Source organism: Melospiza georgiana, chromosome 6 (genome assembly GCF_028018845.1).
Source record: "Melospiza georgiana isolate bMelGeo1 chromosome 6, bMelGeo1.pri, whole genome shotgun sequence".
Classification (NCBI taxonomy): Eukaryota; Metazoa; Chordata; class Aves; order Passeriformes; family Passerellidae; genus Melospiza; species Melospiza georgiana.
Genome location: NC_080435.1, coordinates 21846266 through 21871497, shown reverse-complemented (window position 1 = coordinate 21871497; position 25232 = coordinate 21846266). Strand labels below are relative to the sequence as shown.

The following is a 25232-nucleotide window of genomic DNA, read 5'->3' as shown; positions in this document are numbered from 1 at the left end:
AGGATCCCAGGCTTTGCTCTGGTATTTGGGATGGACTAGGGAAAAGTTCCTGAGGGAAAAGATGCATTGGGAATAACTTCAGGCTTTCCTGGGATGAAGGTGCTGGGAATGCAGTCCTGACTTTCCATATTGGGTGTCCTCAAGGTGGGCTTCTTCTGTGTTGGGAAGATGGTTGTTGTCCTCAGGCACATGGTGGAATTCTTGAGGTTGTCCTGTGCAGGGCCAGGAGTTGGACTTGGATGATCCTCATGGATCATCTCTTCCCACTCAGGAATCTTCCCAAACTCCGTGGTCTGTGTTAGCACAGCTGATCCATGTGTTTGGAGGTGCCCAGGACCATCCTGCAGGCAAAAATCCTGGAGCAGCAAGCGTGGGATGCTGGGGGGTTCTGGCAGGGAAGGGAAAGGAGATTTCCATGGGTTTGGGAGTGTTCCTGGAGCGTTTGTGTTTGGATTCAAAGGAGAAGGAGGGAGTTGACAGCGTCTGACCCTTGGCTGGCATCCTGCTCCCAACCTTTCCATTGCTCCCGCCCGCCCCTGCCTCAGGGAAACGCTTACGACACGGCTCAGCTATTTGGGATCCCTCTCCCGGCTAATTTATGAGATAAGGGCTCAGGGAAGAATGTACAGCGGGAAGGATGTTCGGAGCAGCGGGGCCGGCGGGGGCTGGGAAGCGGGAATTCGGGAAAGGAGCAGAGAAAGGAGAGCGAGCACTGGAGGTTGAGCAGGTTTGGGGTCAAGGTGGAGCTGGGAAAGACAAGAACTGGTTCTGCAGAAGGGGAAGGTTTCCATGAAGGTTATCCAGCAGCTCCATGGGTATTCATGGAGCACAAGTGGCTGGAACACTGGGAATGTTGTCTGTGGAGCAGCCGTGTGTCTGTGCAGGGGTTGCTGGGCTGTGTGTGCACAGGAATCTCTGAGCTCAGAGTGACCAGGAGTGGATGGTTTTTCCTGTGGGAATGTTTGGATATGTGTGATCATGGAATTCTGTAATGGTTTGGGTGGGAAGGGATCTTAAGGATCATCCAGTCCCACATGGGCAGGGACACCTTCCACTATTCCAGGTTGCTCCAAGTCCCAGCCAGCCTGGTCTTGTACATTCCAAGGATAGGGCAGCCACAGCTTCCCTGGGAAATCCATTCCAGGGCCTCACCATCCTCCCAGGGGAGAATTTCTTCCCAATATCCCATCTAAACCCTCCCTCTGTCATTCACAACTTCTCTGGACAACCTGTTCCCATGTTCCTGGTGTTGGTGACTCTCCTGGTGATTTTGATTGTGGAGCACTTGGTGCCTGTGAGGAGGAAGTGTCGCCCTGCAGAAAATGGTCTGGAACATTTCCCTGTTTTCCTTGGATAAAGGAATATAAAATACTGGAGCTGAGGCAGTGAGGTGACCCCAGGACAGCTGGGATTGCCCCTTGTCCGCCCATGTTGGGCCATAAGGGGGATTTGGTGTTGGTGGGAATGAGTGGAGAAGGAATTTGCTGATCAGACTCCTGCTGGTGTAAACCAGCACATCCATGAGAATCCAAGGACTGCTTCCAAGTCTTCCTGTTGCTTTGGGATGCTTTGAGGCTGAAAACTGGGAGCAGAAAGGGCAGGAGGACAGTGGAACCGGAGGATCTGTCCTGATGTCCTGTGTTTTGGTTTCCTGGGCTTGACATAGAAATGCAACTACACGGATCAGAACATCCCTTTTCATGGAATGCCTTAAAAAAACAGCTCTTTTGGGGCTTCCTGCTTGTCACCCTCTGCCTGCCCCCAAATCCATCCCCAAGGCTTGATGCTGGAGAGAGCTTTTCCCACACGGAGCTGCTGTGGCAGGGTGAGAACACCTTGGAAAAGCCCAGCGTGATCCCAGCCCGGGGGGAGCTCCTGGCTGCGGGAGGAGCGCTGGGGGATGAGGTGACAGTCACTGCGGGGCCTGGCTGGCGCTGGGGAAGGTAAGAGGCTTTGCGGGGAGTTCTTTGGGAGCCGGGAGCCAGCCCGTGCCGGAGAGGGCGCGGGGCAGCTGGTACAGCACTAACACATGACCGTCCCTGCGGGTAATCCCCTGGCCGTCCCAAATCCCAGCGCGGAGCAGCGGCCGCCCGGCTGCCTCCCTGGCCCTCCCACTCTTCCCGGAGGGAATAGAAAAACCAGCAGGCAGCAGCAGCCCCAGGAGCTGGAGGAGCTGAGCTCAGGGAATAATGACACAGGGAGAGAGCAGGGATACGGCGGGAGCTTGACGTCGGCTCTCAGCATGCTCAGGATGCGCTGGATCCGAGCAGGTAACGGCATGGACCCCCCAGCCCTTCCGTGGCTTGCCTTGCTCTCCCCTCTGCCTCTCCATCTCTCTTCCCAGTGGGATTGTTCCCTGGTTCTCCTCTCTCTCCCCTCTGTTTGAAGCTTCCCTGCCTGCCCTGCTTGGTCAGCCCTCAACAGGAGCAGGTTGACATGAGGATGCTGCTCATCCCAGGGCCTGAGCAGAGCAGGGAAGAGACAAAAACATTCCCTTGAGCTCATCACCAACTCAGCTGGCATTCCTGGACACTGGGGGACAGCTGCCACTTCCATCCCAATAGGAGATTCCTGGAGTCTCTTCAGCCAAAGGACTCGTCCTCGTCCACTCCTCAGGGAAGGCTGGTGCCAAATGCCGCCACTGCTGGCATGGTCTTGTGATGGTTTTGCTGGTGCTTCTCCCTCCCATTTCCCCAAACCTCCTTTTTCCTGGCCTCCAAAACTCCTTAATCCTGGGAAATGAGTAAGAGACATCCAGATGGAGTAAGGCCAGAGAGCTGTTCATGAGAGGGTGGATCTGTAAAGCCTGATAAAGGGCAGGCTGGCGTTTAGAAAGGTGATGTCAGCACGAGGCTCCATGAGGAGGAACTTTGCCCGTGTCCTGGGTAATGCCCCTTCCATAGGCTGGTGCCCTGGGAGCAATGCCCGGGCACAGACAGGGAGAAGCTTCAGGAAGAGGTGGCACTTGGGGCAGGTTGGAAGGAGTCATGCTGGAGGTGTGACCAGCATGGAAACGGTGACACAGAGATCTGGCTGAGCCCATGTGTGGGATGGGGCGTGGAAGGGCTGCTGCGTGCAGGGAGATGGGAAAGGAATCCTGGTCAAGGAGGAGCTGTGGGATGACAGACGGACAGGTTTCCCTCTGCTTCCTCACCCTTATCAGGGAGAGCCCTTCCAGGACAGTCAGGAGTCATCCCAGAGTCAAAGTCATCCCAGCTGCCAGAAAGAGGGAATTAAATGGCTCCTGGACATGGTTATTTCAAGGAAGAGAGATGGGATCCTGCTCTGCTTTCCCTCTTCTGGATAAGGGCCTTGTGGATTCCTCCTGGTGGGAATGGCTGGAGTGATCTGGTGGTGAGGGTGGTGGAACAGGTTGTCCAGGGAAGCTGTGGCTGCCCCATCCCTGGAAGTGTCCAGGGCCAGGTTGGATGGGGCTTGGAACAGCCTGAGGTACTGGAAGGTGTCCCTGCCCATGGCAGAGAGTGAATGATCCTTACAGTTGCTTCCAACTCAAGCCATGCCAGAACTCCATGATCTGGAGCTGGGAGCTGTGCTGGGAAGGTGCAGGTGAACCTGTGGGCACTTCCCAGCCCATGCCTTGGATCCCTCAGGCTGGTATCCCAGCCTGAGGATGGCGTTGCTCTGGCACACCTTTTCCGCCCTTGCCGGGGAACCCTCCTGCCTCTTCCCAGTGCTGTTGCTGACTGGACTTTGCACTCTCCGATAAGAATCCCGGGACACTGAATGTGCCTGAGGAATGATTAACCAGCGTGTGCCGTGCCAGAGGACAAGGGAGCAGCTGTGGCTGGAGACACAAACAGGAACAGTCTCGTGGCTTTTGGGGCCGAGCCGGCGCGTTCTGAGTGCCCGTCCCGTGCTCCGGCATCATTCAGGAGGGACAGCCATCAACATGGGGCATTTCAGAGGGATACCAAGACTAGGGATGGACAGACAGTGGCAGAGAGCCAGGGAGGTGTCCTGCTGCTGTGGAGGGTACATGGGAACTCTGAGAAGTGGAGGGTGGATTGATCCCTGGAAGTGCCCAAGGCCAGGTTGGACAGGGCTTGGAGCACCCTGGGCTAGTGCAGGGTGTCCCTGCCCATGGCAGGGAATGGAACTTGAATGAGGTTTAAGGTCCCATCCAACCCAAACTACTCCAGGATTCTATGATTGGATACCACACTTGGCTATCCAGTGGCTCTCACTTTTATTTTCATGGATATATCCTTTTATTCCAACTGACTGCCATGCTTGGCATGCCCTTGCTTATCCAACAGACCGTTCCTTCTCCCCGTTCTTCCTGCACAGCGGGGCATGTAATCATGGAATGCTTTGGGTTGGAAGGGGCATTAAAGATCATCCAGTTCCACCCCCATCCATGGCATTTTCTCCCTGATTTGGTGGATGATGTGGCCAGCCCAGGATCCCACACTCCAGGCTGGCTTCCAGTGGCACCTGGGGTGTGTTCAAGGCACATTTGAAGGAAAAGCCTCCTTCCCTTCCCGAGGGAAAATGTAACATGACACTCAGGGTCCACCACTTATCTCACTGAACTTTGGCTGCTTTTAGAGCTTTCCCTCTACTCCAAACACAGAGAGGGAAAGGTGGGAAGAGTGGCCAGGCCTGGCTGCAAATGGAGTGGACGGAATTCTTGGGGAATTCCCTGTCCACAAATGTTCCCAAGTGTGAACACTTGTATATTTCCCTGGGTTTTGTGGTGGTGGCGAGGAGAACTGGCTGGAAAAGCCAAGGATAGAGTTTTAAGCAGCCTCAGAGTGCTTGGATCCAGCCTGGGTGTAAATGCCAGGCATTAAAGGGATTTTTGCTGGGGTTGATTTGATTTTCCCTGTTTTTTTTTTCCATGGAGTCTTCGGTATCACCCAAACTTTGCTATGGAGTGGCAATTGTTCTGGTTTTCCTACCCAAGTAGTTTAGGGAAGGAGACAGTGCAGAGGTTGTGGGTTGCGCATGGAACAGGATTTTTGGAAGACTCAGGTGTGATATCCAAAGAACTAGATGTTTCATTCATTGATTTATAGAATCCTGGAATGGTTTCGTTTGGAAGGGACCTTAAATCCCATCTTGTTTCATGGGCAGGGACACCTTCCACTATCCCAGGTTGCTCCAAGCCCCGTCCAACCTGGCCTTGAACACTTCCAGAGGTTGGGGCATCCGCATAATTTATGACTTTTAATCCTGAATGCCAATTGCTCAAAATCCACATAAACAGGAAAGCAAACATCTTATCAGCCTGCTGGATCTTGGCTTATCTCCTGTGTTATGACTAGCCAGGGTTTATGGACATTGATTTGTGGAAGCATTAAAAAGGATGCTTTGACTTTATTGGGAATGAAACACCTGCTTAAGTAAAGGAAAAGTTGGAAATTGGAGTTTTATAAGGGCCATCAAACCTTTTTACAGTTGGCTGCTTGCTGATAATGCGGTCAGTGCCCCTCTCCTGAACAGACATGGGGTTTTCCCAGATGAGATCCCATCTATCCCAAAATCCCAGGAGTTCTGGGCAGGGGGAAATCCTACCTGTCCATGTCCCCTCTGATTTGTCTTGTTTTAATTCAGGTTTTGGGAAGGGGTATTGGAATGGAGAGGTTAATCTGTAGGGAAGGCCAAGCCTGGATTGGACAGGGCTTGGAGTAACCTGGATGAGTGGGAAGCGTCCCTGTCCATGGAAAAGGTGGCACCGTATGATCCTTAAGGTCCCTTCCAACCCAACACATGCTGGTTGATAAATATTCCAAAATTCACCTCATGGTGTTGAGGAGCCAGAGGGATACAAGGAACAGCCCTGTGAGGGCCTGCAGACTGGGAGCAGCTTTCACAGCCCGGGATGAGGAGTTTGGATGCTGGAAGTTGTGCTGCTGTTCTCGGAAAGAGGAGCTGGACAAACTCAACCCAGTCCAGCAGGATGGGCTGTGGAATGTCAAGGTAGGGGCCTTTCCTACCTCCTGGTTTTTAAGCACACGTAGTGTGGCTCTGGACATCCAGTGGGCAGCTGTGGATGCAACAGGTCAGGAATGATCACTGAGAGGGATTTTTACAGGATTTCCCACCCGTAAACGGTCAGGCTTAAGTTGGAAAACCCTGCAGGATCACGGAGTCGAACCATTCCCCGTTCTCATGTTGTGAAGGTGTTTTTCCCTCAGTGCCAGTTGTGTTGCAGCAGGGATTAGCTCTGGAGGTTTTTCCCCACTGCCACAGAGAGTGTATCCATGAGATTGAGGTCACCATCCCTGTTTTGCCAGGAGAAAAGGGCTTTGCCACCTCTTCCTTTCTTGTATCCATATAATCCCTTGCAGAGGCGACTGAACAGAAACAAGAGGCCTGGAGTCTTGGGAGTTTCTTTCACCCCATGTGAGCAGAGATCATGGAATCATGGAGTCATTTAGGTTGGAAAAGCCTCCTGGGATCATCCAGTCCAACCATTCCCCTGGTGGTGCACTACCAAGGCCACCACTATCCTGTGTCCCCAAGTGCCACATCCACACAGATTTTAAATCCCTCCAGGGATGGGCACTCCACCACTGGAGCCTGTTCTGATGCTTTGCAACCCTTTCCACGAGGGAATTTTCCCTAATATCCAACCTAAACCTCCCCTGGTGCCATTTGAAGCCATTTCCTTTTGTCCTGTCCCACGTTCCTTGGGAGCAGAGCCTGACCCTCACCTGGCTCCCTGTCAGGGAGTTGTGGAGACCAAGAAGGTCCCTCTGGAATGTTTTTGACCCCAGTCCCTTCCTGGGGGTCTCTGCTAGGAAAATCCTCGTGCCCGGTATTTAATTTGGACACGACTCATTCCCACCCATTCCCAAGCGACCTCCTGGTCCTCTCCTCCCCATGGCACATCCTCAGGTATCATGCCAGGAGCCTTCCCTCTGGATTTGGGGCTCTCCAGCCTGCCCAGCGCTTTGAAGTGATCCTGGGAACACCCAGGGAGCTCACGGGATGGATGGGATCCAAGCAGCATGTTTGGTATCTCAGCTGTATTGTCTGGGAAGTGTTTGCTAAATCCCTGGAGTAGGAAATATGTTCCAGGATGGCTCAGAGTTGGTCAGAAAAGGCAAACAAGGTTTTTTTTTTTTTTAAAAAGAAACCTCAGTTCCCTGTGAAAAGTGGGTGTGGGAATACCCAGCATGGCAATAATCCCTAGGGAATTTTGGGGTTTCAATAGTGAGTTCAATTGTGTAGAATCCTGGAATGGTTTGGTTTGGAAGGGACCTTAAAGACCATCCAATTCCACCCCCTGCCATGGGACCATGGAGACAGAAATGACAGCCCTGGACCTGTCCTACTTCTATTGGTCATGCTAGATCCTGGGAAAAGTGGGATCCTCCTTGGGAGATTTGTGCCATGTGGCTGTGGAAGGGTTTTGACACCCCTTGTGATGATTTTCTTGGGAGACAACTCTGGAGCAGACATCCCAACTGTGTGAGCAGCAAGAAAACCGTGGTGACCCAACGCTCCTCCTTGTGAAAGATCCGTGGTGGTTGCACAAATCTTGGGGTGGCCCTTCCCAAGCCCTGGAAAACGTCCCATCTAGATAAATGGGTCTGCTTTTTCCTCCCAGCCTCCTCTGGAGATTGTCCAGCCTGGACAGACCTTGGTGCCTCCCAGCTGGAAGGGAGGGAATGATGTGTTCGATCTGGACACGGTGTTCCCGGCGATGCTTGGCTGCCTCTGCTCCTGTATCCTGGTGCTGTTCTGTTCTTAATCTCCCTCCCTGAGGATTGTTTTGTGCTGCAGGGGTTTCCAGGAGAGGCAGCACCTCTCCAAATCCTGAGTTATCCTGAGTTCCCTCTGTGTGTGGTGTGGATGTCTTAGAGTTGGGCTGATTGTGGCTCATCCTGGCTCTCCAGATTCCCTGAGAGCCTTTCCAGAGCCACAGTGTTGCCCTGCATCGAGGTCAGTGTCCAGGGACTGCATCCCTGGGTTCTTTGCTTGGAACTAGGAGAGCAGCAGGATCACAGCTCAGGATCTGCCATCAACTTTGTCAACTCCTTGTGGTTCCTTGAGTGTTCCCTCTCCTGGTCATTGTCAACATGGGAAAGCTCTGGGCAGGTGGATCAAGTCTCTTCTTGACACTGGTATGTAGCTGCTATTATATTATTAATTTTTTATCCATTCTGGCAATAATTCTCTCTGAGGGAATGGTTTGGGATATGGATATGAACCTTCACCACCATAGCAGTGTCTAGGAGCTCATCCACATCCTGTTATTCTATGGAAGATGTCCCTCCTGTCCCCCCAAAGCTGCAGTCTGGATAAAACAAGGTCAGGTGAGGCACCTCAGCAGCAGGATCCTCAGGAGCTTTTCCCCATCCCTGTTGTCCCCAGGGATGAGGCCCCAGCCTCACACAGCCAGATGAAGTGGCCTCCTGCGGTCCTGTTGTCCCTGCTCCAACACCCTCATCCCGGGAAGGGAGATAAAGGCGTTGTCTCCAAACAAACAGGGCAATGTGCCCCCCTGGGCAGGCACCTTGGAGCCTCCCAAATGGAGCCGCTGTTCCTGCCCTCGGAGAGCATGAATGGACAAGCGCGGCATTGACGGCCGCGGGGACAGGGACAAACGCGCCTCTGTGTCCCTCCTCACACCTTCCCCTCCTCCTCCTCGGCCCCCGTTCTCCCAGGACAATGGCTCCATCCATGCCAAGGTTCACAGCTGGCAAGGGCGGGGGAAAGGCCAGGACAAGGGTGGGGAGCTGCCACGAGAAAGGGATGCAGGAGGGAGGACAGCTTTGGTGAGGGGAGATGAGGGGAAATTCCAGGAGGATTAGAGGAGAGAAGGTGCTCAGAAGGAGGGCTCAGGGAAGTTTGGGAGGGAGGATCATCCTTTCTGCCTCCTCTTCCGGCAGTTTCCCAAGGAACGTGCCCATGGCCTGCCATGGCACAGCAGGATCATTTCCTCTGGCTCCTCACGCTTCCTGTGCCTTGGGATGTCTCTTACCAGCATTTCTCCTCTTGGGAGTGGGGAATGGAGGGTGTTATCTCCTTATCCCTGAGTCTGGGGTGTTTCCCAGGGCCATGTCCACCTCATCCAAAAGTGCTTTTTTTCAAGTATATTAATCTGTGGATGTAAGCTAAGGAGTTGTGGGGTTATGTAGGAGCAGAGAGAGCTTTCCAGGGAACAGGGAGATGCTGCTGCCTCTGGACACTGGGTATTTAGGGAATCCTGGAATGGTTTGGGTTGGAAAGTACCTGAAAGATCATCCAGTTCCAACCCCCTGTCATGGATTTGCTTGTACTTCCCACCAGGCCAGTTAATTATTCTTGCCTCTGGAGCTGGCTCACTGTTACCCAGCTTGTTGCTCCTGAGTCTTTCCTGTAAATCTCTTTTCTCCCTCAGCCTGAGGATTTGGCTAAATCCTACTGTCCTGTATCCCTATCCCTGATCACTGCTTTCCCTGCACCCTGCCCTGTCTGGCATGGGATAGTTTCTCTAGGAATGCAGAGGGGTTGAATTTGGGATATTGGCTGGGAGCTCACCAAGAGCTCACAGGAAGGAGGGAGTCAGGTACTGGGAACAATCCTGGCCTCTCCATGCAGAAGGTTTGGTGGGATGTGTTTGTTCCCAGCCCGTATCCATTGCTCTGTTGATTAGTTCATTTAAATTCCATGACAACCAAATTCTCACAAATCCCCAAATCCTTATCTCAGTTTGGTGTTTTCCTTGGAATCTTATCCCACAGATCCCAGAGCTCATCCTTGGCTGTGTTTTTGGTGTGGAATTAGTTGGAATTTGGACCTCGTGTTTTTTGGTCTGGTATGAGCAGGGATGCAGGAGCTGCCCCTTTGCTTTGGAAGGGCAGGACTGTCCTTGGGAATGGGCTGGCTGGGGAATGTCCCCAGTATGGGATCCTCAGCATTGCCTGGGACAGTCCCACCTTCTGTGATGGGAAGGGACATGGGCTGGGTTGGGATGTGTAGGGATACATCCCAAAGGTATCCTAATCCAAAGGAAATTGCTCAAGGGTGATGTTCCTGGGGGAAGCCAAGGATGACAGTAATGGGATGAAGAGGGGCTGTGGATGAGAGATAAGGCCTGGGATCCCCTGGAAATGCCTTGGACAGCCAGGACTTTGCTCTGGGGTGGTCTTTGGGGAGCTGTGGGAGCACTGGCTCCGTGTCCCGCTCCGGTTACAGGAGCCCCCTTTGGGGGCTGGTTATCATCCCAGTCAGGTAATAAAGAGCATTAATTAAGCAGGAATGCTGGGCTGGGATCCAGGGGGAGCCAGGGGCTCCTCCAGGGTCACCAGAAGGGATGGAAGCAGCCCAGGGTTGGGCACGTGTGGCAATAGGGACGTCATCCTGCTGTTCCTTATGGAAGCAGCTTAGTCCAGGTGTGTGTCCCAAGTCTCTGGGTTTGCTGAGGTGGCAGGCGCGGGAGGGATGCTCTTCCCAGCTGGAGCAGCTCCTCCCCGCGTGGTAGAGCCGTCCAGGACGGGAAGAAGCTCCGAAGCCAAGCGCTGGCCGCGCGGCTGCCCAGGCTTAGGCGGTGTTTGGTTTGTTTGCCACGGCGCGGATTCCTGGTGCTCGGGGCCAGGCCAGCAGCCAATCCTCCCGGGCCGAAGGATAAACACGGCAGGAGGGAGAAGGGGGTGAGGAGCGGTGCGGGGCCCCGGGAATGTGCCGATGCTGCAGCCTGGCCCCAGGATTGCACAACCCAGCCCTGGTGCACGGACACAGGCGTGAAGAGCCCGGGGTGTGCCGGGGCTCTGCGCCTCGCCAGGCTCCGGCACTGCTGTGGCATCCCAGGTCATTCCTGCTGGAGCTTCGTGCTCTGTGTCCTGCCCATCTATCCATCTATCCCACCTATCTAGATGCTCCATTAGGAGAGGGACCGCATGGAACCAGAAGCTCCTGAGGTTTCCAGATCCTATTCCACCGTGCACCATTTTGGGTATTTTATCACCTCCCAGGCTGTTCCACGCCTCAGTTTTCCCTGAAAATTCTCTGGTACATGGCGCCAATGGCACTGGGAAGCTCTGGGCTTGGCACAGCCTCTTCTCCTGCTCTTTCTCCTCCTCCTCCTCCTCCCCAGTGTCCCCCCACCCCTGGCTGATGTTCCCCAGCCCCTGCAGAGTGCTGACCTCGTCATCATCTCCAGCTTCCCACATCTGGTTCGTGTTAGCGCATCCCGGGATGAAGTTCTCCAGCTCTCTCCCTTCCTCCCACCCCCAGGTGACCCAGGCAGGATTAGGGGTGGTTTGAAGACAGGCAACAGAGTAGGAATTGAAGAGGGAGGGGGGGACTGTTATAAATAGAAATTCCATAAACTTCTCAGCCTATCACTCCAGGAAAATTCCGGGTTAAATCCCTCAGACCTGTAAATATGACAGTTCACAGAGGCCAGGCTCTGTTAACTCTTTCCAAGCCCTATGGACCCTGTGCCCATCTCTGGGAGCACCCTAAACTGGGACAAGGAGCTGGGAAGGTGCCACCAGGAGGGACGAGCCGGTTGGGGCAGGGAGGAGGTGGCAGGGGGGTGGGAAGCACCTCTGTTGGGATGTGGAGCATGTTTGGAGGTTTGGGGAAGGCAGAGAAAACCAGTCCAAACATTGGGATTCCTGACATTCTCACACGTCCGGGGGCCTCAGCCTGCCCGGCTCCGCTCACGAGGAGGGTGCTGAGGGTTTTAACTTCTTGTTCTTCAGGCAGAGCTTGGGTTTTTTTGGGATTGCCATGGCTCTTTTCCCAGAGAAGGGTTGGAAAGTGGAGCAGTGACATGGTGGGAGAGCAGGGTGGCAATGCCAGGGATGGGAGGAGGATGGGATGTAGGAACCTGGCAGGTTTGGGATGGGTGAGCTCAGTGCTTTCCTGGGCTGCTCCATCTTTCTTTGCTGGGATGAGATGTGGGAGCCTGTCCCATGCAGAGCCATGTGGGTGTTGAGCTCCCCTCCTCGGTGGCTTCCCACTAATCCCCACTTGGGAGGGGGAGAGAATGCCTGTCCCCTTGGGATCTCGTGACTATGGAGCAGTATTAGCTTTTAATTAATCACCTAAGCTGGCTTTGGTCAGAGCCTGGCTGCATGGAAGCTCTGGGCGGTGGGACATTCCTTGTCCCTGCCCTGATGTCCCTGGATTTGTGCAAATCCCACTATCCTGGAGCAGAGGAAGGTCCTTGATTTCTGGTGGGCAGCCCCATCTCCCCCCAGCCCTGGCACACCGCTCATGTCACCGGGCTTATCTCACCTCCCCAAGGTGACTTCGAGGAAGCAAATGAATCCTGGAATGGTTTGAGTTGGAAGGACTGTGAAGCTCATCCAGTACCATCTTGCCATGGGCAGGGACACCTGTCAGTGTCCCAGGTTGCTCCAGGTCCCATCCAGCCTGGCCTGGAGCACTTCCAGGGATGGGGCAGCCACAGCTTCTCTGGGCACCCTGTTCCAGGGCCTCAGCACCCTCAGAAAATTGGGAAGCACAGCATCCTGCTGTCTATAGAGGGCTTCTCATCCTGGAGGGTTCCTGGGCTCCTCTTCCACCACGGAGGAAGGAGGAGCTCCTGGAGTTTGGAGGTGTGAGGGAAACCTGCTGGGGTTGGACTTTTCTTGGACAGGCTGAGTCACAAAAATTGGCCAAGTGCTCCTTTTGCTGCTTTGATCGTGGATCCCAGTGCCGAAACTTGGGACGAGGACAAGTTTCCTCATGGCCTTTGGGGTGGGTGTTTGCCACAGGCATGCTGTGATTTATAGCCTGTGGTTTTTTTTCTTGCTAGAGGGAGGCAACGGAGCACAGGGAGGGTTCCCACCCTCCTGGAGTGCTCATCCCTGGCAGGAGGTTTCAGGAATTTTATGGGATGACAGTGAGGGCTTGAAGAGGTGCCTTGGGAGATGTGTTTGTGCTGAAGTGTTGGGCGTGGGCTATGGCAGAGATCCTTAGGGATGAGCAAGGGACACATGGATGGCCATCAGTGAGCTCCCATAACTCCGAGGGTGGAGCTACCACATCCCAGGAACTTCAGGATAGGATGTGGCTGTCACAGTGGAGGGACAGAAGCAAACCCTGTGCTCCCTTGGGATCTGCAACTCCATATGGGATATGATGGAGATCCCGGAGGCTCTGCCTGCTCCATCCTCTCCTCACCTCAGTGCTCACCTGGAAGCAGCATCATGTGTCTGCTCCAGATGTTCACATCCTGCTCCTCTGTTCACGTGCAGCAACACCCTCACCCTGTCCCCAGGTCCTGGGCTCTGCCACGGAGATGTCCCAGAAACGAACGGTCCCCCGGGATTTTCCCCCCCTCCAGCCAAGGTTTGTGAGGCAGAGCTCCCTGTATCCACACACACCCTGTCCGCTTGGCAGAATTCCTAGCTGGATTTATTTCTGCCGATTTGCCTGTCTTGGTATGAAAGGGATTTGCAGAGGGAGAGCTGCAATTGGCCGGGGTGGGCTGGAGCCCCCCGGGCCGGCCCTTGCAGATCAGCAAGTGACCTTTCCCGAGAAGCTGGGGGATCCAGGCGGGCAGGGGCTTCTCCTGGGCTTTCACGTGGGGTCTTTCGGGATGGTCTTTCACTGAGTTCCTTATCAGAGCAGGGGGAGTTGGATCTTCTCTTCCATTTTCTTGGCCGTGCCTTTGGCACCGCGGTCTGGCTCTGGCCCCGGCGGCCTCCGGACTCCCACTTGGGAGAGACAGATAAAGGAAGGATTTTCTGTCAACAAACCCTGCCCAGCTTCCCTGGAACAGGGCAGGGAGGGGAGGAGGAGCCCTCTGGAGAAAGGACAGGGAAATCCACAGCCTGCCCATGGGGCAGAGGAGAGGGAGGAAGGTCGGGGGTTGATCCAGGTTGTGGTGGAGAATTCCAGTGTTCTGCAAAGGGTCCAAAGGGAATCATAGAATGTCCTGAGTTGGAAAGGATCCCAAAGAATCTGGTTCCCACCATGTGTCTGTGTCCCTGCCCTGGCTTGTCCCACATGCCCCGTCCCCTGGGATGAGGCTTTACACTGGGATGCAGTGGGTATGGACAGCTGGCAATCCCCAGGGATCTGCTGATCTAGTGAGTCATCCCTGCCCGTGGCAGGGGGGTGGGATGAGATGATCTTTAAGGTCCCTTCCAGCCCATTCCATTATTCCATGATTCTCAGATCAGTTCCTTGACTGTGTAAGGGTCTGGTGGTGTTTCCAAGGCCCTTTCCTCTCTTTCACCTGGCTCATGCTTCCACCTCCTCTCCCCTCCAGGCCACGACATTAATGGAGCTCTGGAACCATCCAACATCGACACCAGCATCCTGGAAGAGTACATCAGCAAGGAAGACTCTCCAGAGATGTAAGTGCTTCCCTTGCTCTGCAGCAGGAACAGTGTTCCTTGTGATTTTTCCATGGAGAAATCACAGAAGCCTGGAATGGTTTGGGTAGGAAGGAACCTTTGGGTCAGAGGGGACCTTGAAGCCCATCCTGTTCCACCCTGCCATGGACAGGACACCTTCCACTATTCCAGGTTACTCCAAGCCCTGCCCAGCCTGGAACACTTTCAGGGATGGGGCAGCCACAGCTTCTCTGGAAACCTGTTGAGCAGTTTCCAGCCCTGAAATGTGAGGAATCATTTAGGAATCACCTCTGCCTCCCCAGAGTCTTCCTGGATTTCTCTTTGCTCCTCTATCATTCCCAGCTCTTTTTCCCGTCTCTTCCTGGCTTCTTACCTTCAGATTTTCCCGGTCTTTTTTTTTTCCATCCCTTTATCCCCCACAAGGGTACCATAAACACTTTGCCTTAATCAGAGCACTGGGAGCTCAGATTAAATCCCCAGGACTACATGAGTTTGCAGAAGGGAAGGATCTCCCTGTGTACCCCAACTTTGGGAAGGAGGACAGAGCAGACCTGGAGACCAAGGGAATCTGGGAGCAGGGTGGGGATCTTTGGCATGGCTGGTCTGCAAAGCTGGAGCACAGTGAGCACATCCTGCTGGCTACACATTCCTTGAGCTTGATGTCCTGGGCACTTCAGAACTTCTTGGGTGGATTTTGGACTCTTCCATCAGTCTCACTGTCTCGTTGCCCTGACGTTGTCCCGTTTTCTCCCTCAGCTGCTTCCCTGAGATCCCTGCTCCCGCCAGCTACACGCACCCCCAGCCCTCCAGCTCCAGTGGCATCCCCGCTCCTCCCGGCAGCTCCATCGGCAGCGTGAGCAATCCCTCTCCCAGCGCTGCCCTCCACCTCCCTGCGGCCGGCAGCCAGCTCCCCATCCGCCATGGGCCCCTCCTGGCCGCTCCCTGCGGAGCCGCCTACGGAGCGCACCTCAACTGCAACAACAACAACGGCATGGTGGTGCCCAAGGGCTTCCTGCCTGGCCACTGCCTGAGCAGCGTGGTGCCTCCAATCAAGTCAGAGCCCAAGGCCTCCTACGCACCTGGGTGAGTGGTAATGGGGTGGCGGGATAAGGGTGGGCGCTGGCATGGAGGATCCTTCAGGCTGGTGGCACTTGCAGGGTCCCACGGAGCTGTGGCAGCGTGGCTCTGTGATAAGTGCTTGGTTTTGGGCGAGTGGAGCTCCTGAAGCTTCCCAGAAGGTTTTTTGGGACCATCCCCCATGCCATTGTAGAGTATTGGATACCTCTGCTGGACATCTGCAGGTGGGAGAACATTGGAGCAGTTTTTAAGGAGGAAGAGACACAGAATAAACTGGAACAAGACAAAATTCAGTCTCTGGGATGGAACTCAGCCTCTGGGATGTTGCCATGACTATCCCAGAGGATAATTCACTACACTGGGCAGGGAGATGTTCTTCTCATGGCCTGATGATGTAGATGCTCCGCTCCAGAGAAGGAGAAGATGGATCTGAGCTGTGTCCTGGATCAGGATGTGTCCTGTTCAACAAGCTCTGGGGAAGAGGAAGGGCAGGTTCTGAGATTGCTGATGGACCCAGCTGGAGAGTTATTCCCAGGAGGAGAAAGAATGTGGTTCCTGCTCTCCAGGATGGAAGGGAGGGATCAGTAACATCCCACGGTGCTGTGCTGTGCTCCAGCCTGGATCTTTAGGTGGTGATGGTTCTGGACAGCCTTCTCCCATGGGATGGATTATGGATGAAAGGAGAGTGAGGCCGGGATGGTTCTTCTCCCTCTGCCTTGTGCCCTCTAGTGTTGCCAGCAAGCACAACGTGGGGATTCCCAAATTTGGGAACACTCAGTCAACAACTTTCACCCTTTGAATGAACTTGGAAAGACATCCCAGAAAGCTGAAAGAAAAAAATCTGCCTTTCTTTTATTCCCAGACTAGGGGGTTTTCCCTTGCAGCGATCCCAGAAGGATACCTGGAGCTTAGGGGGAATCAAAAGCGTGAAGAGATGCCTTGTTATGTCCTTTTCTTCTGGATGGGTCTGGAATTCTGCGGAATGTCATAAGTAAGGATCACACCTTGCTGTCAGAGGTGGAGACCTAGTTTGGATGTAGCTGAACTGAGTCAGCTTTGATGGCAGCATTCCCTCGGCATCCCAGAATGACTCTCACCCTCTTGTGCCAGGCTTTTCCCGGTGGAGAATCATGGAATATCCTGCAAGAGACACATAAGGATAATGGAGCTCACTTCCTGGCCCAAGCATCCCATCCTGTGCTCAGGGACAATGTGATGGATACCAACAAACCCTTCCCTTGGACTGGGCACAGCCACACTACCTCCCAGTGGGAATTCTGCAGTGACCACCTTTTCCAGCCTCCTGGATTCCTTGAATTGTGCTGTTCCCTTTTGTTACTGGCGGAGACTTGGCTTGCTGCTGCATAAATCCGGATAAATCCATAGGAAATACAGTATGAACTCAGATCCCACATGGCAAGGAGCCTGGAAATAAGGCTGGGAAGGGAGTGATGGAAAGGTGCTCCAAGGGAAGGTGGAGGATGAGGGAAGCATGGCAAGAGGTTTTTTGGGATCACCCTACCTCAGCCCTCTTCAGCCCCTACTGTGTGCAACTTCCCGTGGAGAATCCAATCAATGGGCCTTGAGCTTCTCTGCTCCTTGAAGATCCTGCATCCTGGTTCCCAGTTGGAATTGTGGGTGCTTTCAGGAGCAGAGTTGGAGCAATGTGTCCTGTGCTTTTCCTCCCTTTCCCAAAATTTATTTGCTTTTCATCTGGCTTTCATCCAGGAAGCACTGGGATTTGTCTGGGGTTATTTCACATCCATAAAGCTGATGGGGTAGGATGGGTGAATGGAAAAGAATTCCCATGGAGAATGGGAATGTGCCATGGTCTCCCTCCCTGTCCCTGCCGTGCCACCACATATGACCTGATCCTGCCATCCCTAGCCATGGATGTGCTGGAAAAGGCAGCTGGGAGCTCCCACTTTTTTTTTTTTATTGTATTTCATAATCAGGGCCAAATCCTGCTCCTGGTGATGCTGGAATATATCCAGGGGAATACAGCAGGAGCTGTGGTGGTGCTTAGGTTTGTACAGGCAAAATCCATTCCATGAGCTTCCCAGAGCCTCTCATTTCATAGAATCATGGAATTATTTGGATGTGAAGGGACTGTAAAGCTCATTCAGTCCCAGCACTTGCCATGGGCAGGGACATGTTCCACTATCCCAGGCTGGTCCAAACCTTTTCTATCCTGGCCTGGAACAGCTTCCCGGGATGGGGAGGGACCTCTGTCCATTCCACTTGATCACTGATTGACATTTCCATGGGAAGCACACCTTTCCCTGGGAAGCAGATAAATTTGTTTGGCTTCTTTTCCCTGGAATTGTCACTGTCAGCTCAACAGAACGTCCCTGTTCCGGAGCTCCAGTGGAACCTGTGACAGTGATGGACACACTCAGGGTGTCTGGGATCTGCTGCAGGTGCACCTGGGATTCCCCTGCCAGATCCTGGAGGGTGATTGAATCCACCTAGACCTCTTGGTTGTGCTGGAAGCTGGATTAAAATGACTTCCCCTTCTCTTTTCCCATTGCTCCACAGCACTTTGCCGGACTCTCCCCCGGATTCCGGATCGGAAGCCTACTCCCCTCAGCAGGTGAATGGTAAGTGCTTCAAAAAGGGAAAAGAGGGAGGAAAAAGAATCCTAATCCAAACCCCAAATCCAGCATCCACCCCCTTTTTATTCCGTGAAAGTGGTTGGCTCTGCAATCTTTATCAGCCGGGAGAAAACAGGCGGCTGCACTACGTGGGGAGATTATCAGTTAGTAAATATCCCTCAGCTTTCGCCCATTGTTCCGCTCCTGGCTCTGGAAAGGGGGAGAGGGACCGGCACAGAAGGAGAGCTGGGAGTCCACGGACACGGAATCCGTGGTGGGAATCCAGAATCCACGGGCACTGAATCCGTGGTGGGGATCCGTGGGCGCGGGGACAGCGTGGCAGGGTGGGATGTGGAGCCCGCCGTCCCCCTCGTCCTGCCCTCTGCCGCGGGAACACGGAGCGGGAGCGCGTCCCTGACATGGAACCTGGCTCTGGGAGGCAGCCATGAACCCGCCATTCTCCAGTAAGTTCCTTCCCAGCCTTTCCCTCCCCTCCAGCTGATCCCGAGGATCTCCCGCTCCCACTGAAATGGCACAGGGAGCTGGGACCCCTCCAGGGTGTCTGCAGGGTACCCAGGCTGTTTGGTCCCTTTGGTGACCTTCACTGTTCTACCATGGAAAAACTCCTTGGGAAGGAAGGAGGGAAGGTTGTCCTGGTCTCCCTTCCCCCTCGGCAGGAGCACCCTCCTCTTCCCCAGGCTCCAGCCCAGTCCCCACCGGGAACAGCGCCTGCTCCTCTTTTTTTTTTTTTTTTTTTTTTTGATGGAAGAGGTCAAGAGTTCTGTTTATCTTGCTAAAAAAATCCCTGGAATTCCTCCTGGCCCTTCCTTAAATATAACAAAGAGGCCGGGCTGCTCACCATGGGGAGAGCAGCTTTGGAGTGCTCGGAGCTCAGTTGGGAAGGAGAGGAGGCTCCGAAGGGCACCCACAAAGCTGGAATCACATTCCTGGAGATGATTTTTCCCTCAGTTTGGGAATGCCTTGGGCAAGCACATCACTTGCCTATCCTTGGCTGGGCTGTCTCTGAGGAAGCTCCCAAAGGAAGGCTGGCCCAGGAATGAGCCTGGAAGGAGGAATCCGGTTCCATGTGTGTGGAAAAGGCACTGAGAGGTCCCAGGGGGAAGCAGAACACCTTAGAGGGAGCAGGATGGGTGAAAGCAGCCCTGCCCTGGCAGCCTTCAGCAGGAGGACCCAGTGCAAACACATTCCAATTTTCCAGACCTTCTGACGGGAGGAGTTTTCCCATTCCTGGTCAAGCGCTTTGGCCTCATTACTCAACCCCTGCCTGGGTGTTCTGAGGCCAAAGTCCATCCAGCTCAGCCTGCAAAGATCCAGCAGATCCTTCCCAGCCGTCCCTCTCGGTGTTCCCTGAGGCTGTGCCTGGCTTGGCCAGTCCCTGGATGCTTTTCTAGCTGGTTTTCCACATTGGAGCATGAAGAAGCTTTGTCTTGCATTTAAAACAGAGTCACCGTCTCTTCCTACCCCGCAGTTTCCTCACATCCCAGGAGTCAGTCCCTCATTCCTGCTGGGATTGCAGTGTTCTGTGGGGACACCTGAAGGCACGGGTTGATGCAAATATCAGGGGAAGGCTGGAAAAACAGATGGGCTTTGTCCTGGTGAAGAAAAAGGAGGCTGGAGAGGGACTTTGGACAAGGACATGGAATGTCAGGACAAGCGGGAATGGCTTCCCACTACCAGAGGGACGTTGGGAAGGAATTCTTCCCTGTGAGGGCAGTGAGGCACTGGAATGGATTTCCTAGAGAAGCTGTGACAGCCTCATCCCTGGAAGTGTTCCAGGCCAGATTGGACATGGGTTGGAGCAACCTGGGATAGTGGAAGGTGTCCCTGCCCATGGAAGGGAGTGGATCTGGAATGTTGAGGTGTTGAGGAGCAGAGCAGGAAGGGACATGGATTTGCATGTCCCTCCACACCCAAAACATTTCTATTCGTGCTGTTGTAGTCAAATCCACCCTAATTATAGAATGGCTTTAGTATCCCATTCCAAATGGAGGAGGAGAAAGGTGGAATCACATTTGAATATCCCTTTTTATCTATTTAAATTCTGGGATCAAAGTCTCCTCTTGGTTTCAGTTAAAATGTTTAAAGTGCCCCCTCAGAAATCCTCCCTGGAAGTGCTGGGGGTGTTCAGGTAATTCCATTGACTCTTCTCCCTCACTGCTGTCCCATGGGATGATAGAATCTTGGAATGGTTTGGGTGGAAAAGGGCCTTAAGGCTTATCCCATTCCAACCCCCTGCCATGGGCAGGGACGCTTTCCCTAGCCCAGGTTGTTCCAAGCCTCATCCAGCCTGAGAATCCAAGATAACTGGGTCAGTGGGATCAGGACACTCCTGACTTTGGCTCTTTCTTCCTTTCCAGATCCTCACCTCCTCCGGACCATGACTCCCGAAAATATGTGTCACATTACTCCCCCTTCCCGCCTGGAGCATCCTCCTCCTCCTCCGCCGCCTCCTCCTCCCCCCCCTCACCTCCAGGGTCCCCCTCCACCGCCCCCGCCGCCCCCTCACCCCCTGCAGCCGCAGCACAATTCCCACTTTCCCGGCCTGCAGCGGGATATGTTCCTGAAGGCCGAGCCCCTGATGCCTCCGTACAGCGTCGGGCCGGGAATGGCGCCCACCGAGCTGCACCATGCCCAGCAATCCCAGATGCTGCACCAGCTCCTCCAGCAGCACGGAGCAGAGTAAGGCCTGGGAATGGCAGGGGTGAGGGAATGGGAGCTGGAGGTGTGTGGGTTGCCTCAAGTGTGGGGTTGGGTGGTGGGAACAAACACGGGAAATCTGTGGAAGGTTCCCTGCCCATGGAGAGGGGTTGGAACCGGATGAGCTTTAAGGTCTCATCCAACCAAACCATTCTGAGATTCTGTGGATTTAAAGATGTGGCTCAGCCCAAGTGGTGACCCAGACTCAGCAGTGTGGGATAAGGTGGGACAGCACTGTGGGAATGTTGAGTTTTCCATGTGAAATCCTGCTTGTCCTGGCTGTGGGGTTGTCACCTCCTGACTCGCCATTCCCCATGAGATCCCGCTTGTCCTGGCTGTGGGGTTGTCACCTCCCGACCCTCCGTTCCCTGCTGATTGTTCCCGCGGTATCCGCAGCCTCCCGGTGCATCCCGCCAAGAAGCGGAAACACTCCGAGTCCCCTCCCAACACCCTCAATGCCCAGATGCTCAATGGGCTGATCAAGCAGGAGCCGGGCATGGGATCGGTGCCGCTCAACCCCGACCGCGTCCAGACCCCGCCGTGGCACCAGCCGGGAGCGCTCTCTCCAGGTACCCCGTTATCCCCTGAATTCCAGCCCTGGGCCAGGGGCCTGGCAGGAGGGAGGATGGCTGCAGAGCTTGCCAGCCTGTGGGATTCTCCCTGGATCTGGTGCTGCCCCAGCAGAAGGAAGGAAGCTTCAGGCAGTGCCCATCGCTTCCTTGGTCTCCCACCCCTCTGGATACTCAGCCCGGCAAGTAAAATCGGGATTTAATCCATTTTAACTGTTCCCCACAGGCCTGATTCAGGATAATGACAGCCTGAATGGCTCCTACCTGGATCCCAACTTCCAGTCCATCAAGTGGCAGCCACACCAGCAGAACAAGTGGGCAACTCTGTATGATGCCAACTACAAGGAGCTGTGAGTAATTCCCTCACCGCTGGAGAACATGGGATCCACATTCATTGTGCAATTGGCAAGCCACTGGTGTTGGGAGAATCCCACTCGAAATATGGGATAAGGATCTGCTTGGGCTGGGCTTTGTGGTGGAGGTAATGCTCCCCATTGCCCCTTCCCTACTGGGAAGTTTGCTCCTCCACACCTTTTATGGATAATTAAGGAATAGCAGAAGGCATTTCAGCAGCTTTGGTAACAATTCCAGAGCCACTCAGACCTTGCTCACCATGGAGGGCTTTATTGGCAAATCCGGCCTTGTCCTGAGGAAAGTTTGGATGAGCAGCACCTTTTCCCCCTCCCTAGGTTTGCCAGGGTCCTGGATTTTAAATTTAGGATTGAGAAATCTTAGTGTGGGAGGCTGGAGGTCATCCAGAGCCACTTCAGGGCAGCTTGAGCAGTGTGGAAAGGACCTGGAGGAGGAGGAGGAGTGGGAATGGTTGAGGGGGCAGAGGAGGAAGGAAAAAGAGGTGAAGGGATTTAGGAAATCTAGGAAGTGGCAGAGAGGGAGGTTGGGATGATCAAGACAGGGAAGAGAGAAGCGGGAAGGTGGGCTGGGAATTGAGGCAGCAGAGGGTGGAGACAGCACACAGGGAAGGAGGAGTGCTCAGGAGGAAACCACTCTGGATCCTCCCTGCATTCCTGGGAGGTGACAAAGAGCTGGCAAGCAGTGGGATGGCTTCCAGGAACCTCCCAGGGACCCTCTGTTCCCTCCCAATTCCCTCCCTCCTCTTTCCACACAGCCAGCTGGGGTCCTGTGGGGGACATGGAGCAGGGAATGCTCTGGTACCTGTGGATAACCCTGGGCTATGATCACACTTTGCCTGGGAATGGGAGCCAAGGACTCCCAGAGTGGGGGCAGAGTCCCAGCTTTCCCACAAAATCTGCTCATCCACTCTTTATCCCATCTTTCATGGTGGGAATGGGCGGGGAATTTTATCCCGTCTTTCATGATGGGTGCCAGGGCAGGGAATTCTCTATTGGAGCTGGTTGCCTCTTTTGGACTCTGTGGCTGTTTTCCCACCCCACAGCAGGAGAGGGATGATTTGGGAAGACAATTCCTTCTGGTTGACCAAGCCATTCCCATATAAGAATATCAGCAGCTCCAAAGACATCCTGCACCTTTCCCTGTTCTCCAGCACCAGTTTGCTCCCTCTGGATGGTGGGATGGGGAAAGCTGAGCATCTCCCATGGATCCTGTCCCCAAATCCCTCTTCCATGTGCAGGAATTCCACTGCCACCTCCTCTGACCTCTGTCTGGACACGTCACCTCTTATCCTTTGGTTTTCCAGCCTCCCTTTTCCTTCTTGCTGCTTCCTGCTCTGGGAAAATGTTTTTCCATCCCAAACACATCACAGCCTATCCCGTGCCATTTCCAGGCATTTCTATCCCAGTTCCAGAGATTTCCATGCACCCTGCTGTCCCCAGGTGGATTGGCAGAGACAAACTCCATGATATTTTCTGCTGGACACAGAGGAGTTGCCGGAGAACATCTACAAAACCAGCCCTGCCCTCTGGATCTTAGGATCATTTCCCTAGTGCCTGCTTTCAGGATTTAGGGTAAAAGCCAGAGCAAACCCACTCCTGGGGCATTTAGGTCGTCATGCTGTTGTGTAAGGAATAAATTCCATTGAGGTGACTCCGTGGGGATTTGAGGAAGCCACGTGGGCTTTGTTGTGGTGCTGGATTTGAGCAGAATTAAGGGTTAAAGGTTGATTGATTAATTTTTAGCTCCACGTTACCTCAGGGGACTCTTCCTGCTCCTGTCCAAACTGGACCTACATCTCTTTTTAAATGGAGCATCCCTTCATTCTCCTGGTGCAGCACTTTCCTGGGATAATCTATGAGAAACACACTAAAAAAATCCATCTTTCCTTGCTCCTATAATGGCATTTTTAGGCTGGTTAACTCAAATTTGACAGGTGGGAATTGTCTCTTTTTTTTCTGCTTTTGCTTGTCCTCAGCAAACGAGCAGCATCCACATCAGGATCCATAATTATTCTCCCAGTTTAGCTTCCAAGGAGCAGCCATTCCCAGTCTGGTTTCTGCTGGAAGCTGTCCCCAGTCTCGATGTGCTGTTTGAGTTCCCTGTGATCCAGGTGCCCAAAACCTTTTCACAGCCTCAGGAATGTGAATCATCTGAATTATCTGATTTTTCCTACTCTTGATCCTAAGAAAAGAGTCCAGAGAGGAGGTGAAGGAGGGAGAGCATGGGAAGCTGTCCAGGTTCTTACCAGATTTTTGGGAGTGATTACAGGGCAAAAAGTACAATTAATGCTATTCCACGTTTTCCTCCCTTTGCACACAAAAAATGAGGTTCCATAAGGGGATGGGGTAGGATTAGGTTCCATTCCAGGCCCGTGTCTCAGGTTTTGCCAAGGAATCTGTGTTGTTGAAGGAGACAGAAATCCCTGGATTAATTTTATGGATGGCATACAATGTTTTTGGCCTTTTGCTCTGATGTTGTGGTTTTAGGCTCAGTGAACATTTCCAGGGATGAGCTGGTTTCCAGCAGTGGAGCCAAAGAGGCCTGGAACCGGGCAATTCCCTAATTTACTCCTGGGAGAAGGAGCCATTCATCTCCCTGACAGCGGGCTCCGATAAATTCCAGCTCCCTCCTCCCTCTCCCAGTTTGAGGGAAGGCAGCTGGGAATAGTGCAGCCCTTCATGGAAACAGCTCCATGCTGAGGCCAGAGCCTTGGAACTGGGAAAATGGGAAGGTGCTGTTCTTTTCCCATCCAGCAAACTGGTGCTCTCTGGGGGCTGATCCTGGGCTTTTGGGGTTGCACCCCTTGGCTGGTAGAAGTGTCAGGATGAACAGCTCCAAACCTGGCTGTGCTGCACATCCTGGATCTCACCAAGGGAGTGGAGACCAGTCATGGTCCAGGCCTGCTGGATGTGTTTTGGGATATGTGATATGGAGTGCTGGTGATGGATCATGGATGTGTCCTGGGAAGCTGAAGGGAATACATAGTATGGACACACAGGTGGGATTGTGTGGGAGGAATGCAGTGTCCTGCTGCTCAGCTGGAGTTTGTATCCTGGAAGCAAAAGAAACCAAGGAATGCATGGAATTAGGGAATCTCTTTGGATTACGGATCTCCCAATATTATGTTTTAGGAGTGGTTTAAATATGGGGAAACCTGGATGGACAGAAGGAAGGAAGGAATGGGGGAACATGAGCATCCCTCTGCCATCCTGCTCTTGGCCAAATCCCAATACTGTTCCCTCTGGGGAGTTTGTAATCCTTTACCCTCACTGGGATTGGGAAAAACCTCCTCTGATCCTGCCCTTCTGTCCTGCCTTAATCCCCCCCCTGTCAGTGGGGATGTTCAGGATCAAATAATCCATTTGACCCCAGACCTTTTATTCCTGACACTTTGCCCTTTGGCCCCTGCCCTGTCCTTGGAAAGGCCAGCATGGAAAGCAGCTTCTTCCCTCTGCTCAATCCAGTGCAGAGATCCCAATTTGGGGGATGCAGCAGCACAGCCATTGGGGAAATGGGAAAATCAGTGAAAAGGAACCTCTGAGAGGGGATTGTGGAAGACCTGGAATTTCCAGAAGGCTGAGAAGGGGGGGGCCTCCCTGCCTCCTCTCTGTCAGCACACATTTAGCAGC

The 25232-nt window shown here is 53.7% G+C and overlaps 1 protein-coding gene across 1 annotated transcript in view; it reads left to right on the top strand.

The window, feature by feature from the left end:
• The window catches only part of MYRF (myelin regulatory factor), a 44122-nt gene that overhangs the window by 3257 nt on the left and 15633 nt on the right, over positions 1-25232 (top strand). Inside the window, exons 2-7 of the mRNA XM_058026096.1 lie at positions 14186-14273; positions 15030-15356; positions 17889-17950; positions 20323-20644; positions 21059-21231; positions 21458-21581. Coding sequence (XP_057882079.1) covers positions 14186-14273; positions 15030-15356; positions 17889-17950; positions 20323-20644; positions 21059-21231; positions 21458-21581 — 1096 coding nt within the window. The remainder of the gene's footprint in view (positions 1-14185; positions 14274-15029; positions 15357-17888; positions 17951-20322; positions 20645-21058; positions 21232-21457; positions 21582-25232) is intronic.